General features: G+C 51.1%; 1 protein-coding gene across 1 annotated transcript; it reads left to right on the top strand.

Moving 5' to 3' along the window:
• Positions 1 to 566: 566 nt before the first annotated feature.
• H310_10291 (hypothetical protein) lies at positions 567 to 1,882 on the top strand (the record flags this gene model as incomplete). The annotated part of the gene is made up of 6 exons (XM_008876631.1): positions 567 to 613; positions 683 to 917; positions 966 to 1,083; positions 1,165 to 1,274; positions 1,410 to 1,568; positions 1,644 to 1,882. The coding sequence occupies 6 exons, from the start codon at positions 567 to 569 to the stop codon at positions 1,743 to 1,745; spliced, it is 771 nt and encodes a 256-aa protein (XP_008874853.1). The 3' UTR covers positions 1,746 to 1,882.
• Positions 1,883 to 3,311: the final 1,429 nt, after the last annotated feature.

Below are 3,311 nucleotides of genomic sequence, written 5' to 3' on the forward strand. Positions count from 1 at the left end.
CGAGCTGCCAATGCAGCCCCAAAAATAGTCGCGCTCTTTCCCAGTACGATACTTCGAAATGAAATGCGATCGAAGATTGTGCACTGAGATGTTTGATATGCAGATATAGAAGAACCTCGACTGCACTGCTTATGGATGCAGCAATTGCCATTCGAAGAAGATCTGCGCCCGTACGAGTTTCCATCACTTGTGACAAACCCAAAAATTCAGCCCACAACAGGTAATTGCCTCATCTGGATCATTTTTGGGGGTTTGCTACGCGCAAGATTTCGTAAAGTGTTCTTGAAAGGCTGCGTGATGATACAATATCTACGAAATTAATCTGAACTGGTGTACTTCTGTCTATCGTCTGGAAATTCCATTTTGAACCCTCAACTTCGCTTTGAAGACTACAGTTTTTCGCTTAGCTTTTCCTGTATGTCCATCCTGCCTAGAACTGATGGTACCCATTAGAGCAATTCGCGGCTGCCGACGCGTTGGTCGACCAGCTCTGTCGTCCTGCGTCGACGTCGCATGCATTCAACCCTGCGCTCCAACGCTTGTACGATACGATTGCCCAGCGCGCGATGGACCCAAACGCTCCCTTGGCGCCGTTACCTCCATTTGTTGAACGGTATAGATGTGATGTCCCCGTTTTCAGTCGTTTAACGAATATCGTTGCGACTTGCAACTTATCATGCAGGCATTTGCGGGAAGACCGATCGCTGTTTGAACCAGCGTTACCTGCCATCCAAGCGTTTGACAGGGCGTTTCAGCTGAAAGAAGCTGCAAAGGCCAAGGATAACAAGAAGAAGTCGTTTTGGAGCGATATCAAAGTCGATGCGAAAGTGGCTGCAGAGAGTGGGACCGAAATATCTGCGATTCCGGCGGAGGCCAGCGACGGCGGTGGGGATGATGATGGCGACTTGGACTTGGATGTAAGTGGATTGTTCAAAATAATTCGAACCAATGGTTGTGGAACAAAGGAATTGCTGGGCGAAGACGTGACGGCGGTCGGGTCGATGAACCCTATTTCAGACTTTGAAGCACTTCTTTCCACCAAACAGTTGGCCAAATCACAGCTCGGTAGGATCAATTCCAATCGTATTTATTCTCTGTCATTCAATTCTCACTGATCATGCAACTCGTTGGACCAACGGAAACTTACCGACGTGTGTAATGTAGCGGTTTTGGGGATGGAGCAGCAAATCTTGGGATTTTTTCGTCAAGACGCGGTGGGGTACCATTCCAAGGGTCTCGAGTGCTTGCGTTACTTTCGCCGGCGAAGCCCAGAGGTAGAGTCTGCCAATCCATGCCATGTGTTTCGTATTTGTGGATTTGGGTTTTTGTCCTGGTTGATCTGTTTGTTTTTCGGGACGATATTGAAGCTTTCGTCGACGATAACATGCACATGACGCGATGTCGCCTAGATTCACCGGACGACGTTGTTCAACGAGTTTTTGCACCGGTTGAAAAGTGAGTTTGCTCCAGGGAACGCTCCTGTATGGCAGCTGCTTGTCCAGCATCACGTCACACTTTTGAGTACGCGTGACGACCCGTCATGCGACATAAGCCCCCAAGCGGCCGAGGTAGGTCGTGGCGGAAGACACATTGCATTGAATCGTATGAAGGGTGATGAACATGGATGGCTGGTCCGTGCGTAGGGCTTTTTGCTGCCAGAAGACCAAGTCAAGCAGGAAGTCGCCGCCGCTGCCCCTGCCGCCGCCGAAGACGACGAACTGGATCTATTTGCAGACCTGGAGTAGAGAATGCATTGAACGCCTGCTTCCGAGCTCGACGAGTTTTACAACATGGAGTGCATGGAAAACAGGGGTAGTGCTGTAAAAAGATCCTGTTGCGACGCTAAATAAAATGCACGGGTTGTGCGCACCTCAGAGGTCGACTTCAAGCTCAGCTGTCGGGACATGCTCAGCGCCGTATATGTCCGTCGCTTGGGACAACTGTGTCCTGGACGGGAACGCCACACGAGTCGCACAGGGTCGTCGTCCTTGTTCGTACAGAGCATGGCAATGGTGAACTTAGAAAGTGTTGACCAAAAAAGGGGAGATAATATCCAAATCGCGACCCACGCAATATGCGTTTACGCTGCACTGAAAATGCTCAGCATCAACGATCCACTGCGTTTCCTTATCCTAGCCAACTTAATTGGCAAGCGTGGCCACAATCGCGGGAGGTTCCCGGTTGGCAGCAGAAACATCCCCTGTCACTTTCGCGAAGGTGTCAAACGGGTCGAGTCGCAACTTGATACTGTGCACAACACGTCGATATATTCAACAGACACCAACACCTAAACAGACCGGCAACCCAGTTTCCAGGACTGCTTGTTTTGGTTCTGCGTTTATTTCTTGAGTGGATGTTTCATGCCTGACCTCTGTGTCGCATGTAAACCCATCTCTCCATTGGTGGCATGATATCGAGGTTTGGTTGTGATGTGCCCAGCCCGAGGGAAACTGAAAGGCACCCGAAGGAGGTTTGGTTTTCAGGCCACGAAAACCTCTCGGAATGTGTCCATCCTGTTGTTGTTCGTGCGTCACCGAGGACAAATGCTGTCTTCTTGACGACGACCATCGCGAAATTCCGTCGGAAACATTATGTGCAAGTGCCCATGTCCGCCATGGTGATTTGAAAAGAAAACAATCAAATATCGCAAGCTCCTGCAGTCAACCCGCCACGAGTTGTTGGGTCATCACAGTGCCGAGTCTCTCTGGAATTTGTGCACAACGTGGCTTGGTCTGGCCGGCGGTCCGAATCGTCATGCGGACGGAGAAAGAAACTCTCGATCAGCGCCGCATACTGCTACATCAGCGTTGCGACCAGATTTGCAGTGTTTTGCGCTCCGTTGTGCAGCATCGCGCGCATCGCGAGATGGACGTGACAACGTGGATGGGAGGGAAACATTGCTGATTGCGCCAACTGCAGAAGCGTTGTGTGGTTGTCAAGTCGCCTCGAGGACGGGCCAGAAACGTCGATGCTCGTGCTGTGTACCTCTTTGACATGACATTAACGTTAGCTCGACAGCGCTGATGACCCCCACTGACCACACGTCGATGCCTCTGTGAATGTACTCTAACCAACGCATCCCCAGATTGAGCATTCATTCGTTGGGGCGATGGCGAGGATGCTCAGGCCCAGCTGCACGTTGTGGCCATGGCTGACTTTGACGCAAGTCGTAGTCGGTGGTATGTATAGGACACCCCATAACATCATGCGGGTAATGGGGATCGAGCCCACTGCGTGAGGTGACATGGCATCAACGGGGTCGATCTTGAGCTCACGTTGAATCCGTGGCAGTTGAGAGTGGCGAGGCCAAG

The sequence above is a fragment of the Aphanomyces invadans genome (assembly GCF_000520115.1).
Source record: "Aphanomyces invadans strain NJM9701 unplaced genomic scaffold supercont1.25, whole genome shotgun sequence".
Taxonomy (NCBI): Eukaryota; Oomycota; class Saprolegniomycetes; order Saprolegniales; family Verrucalvaceae; genus Aphanomyces; species Aphanomyces invadans.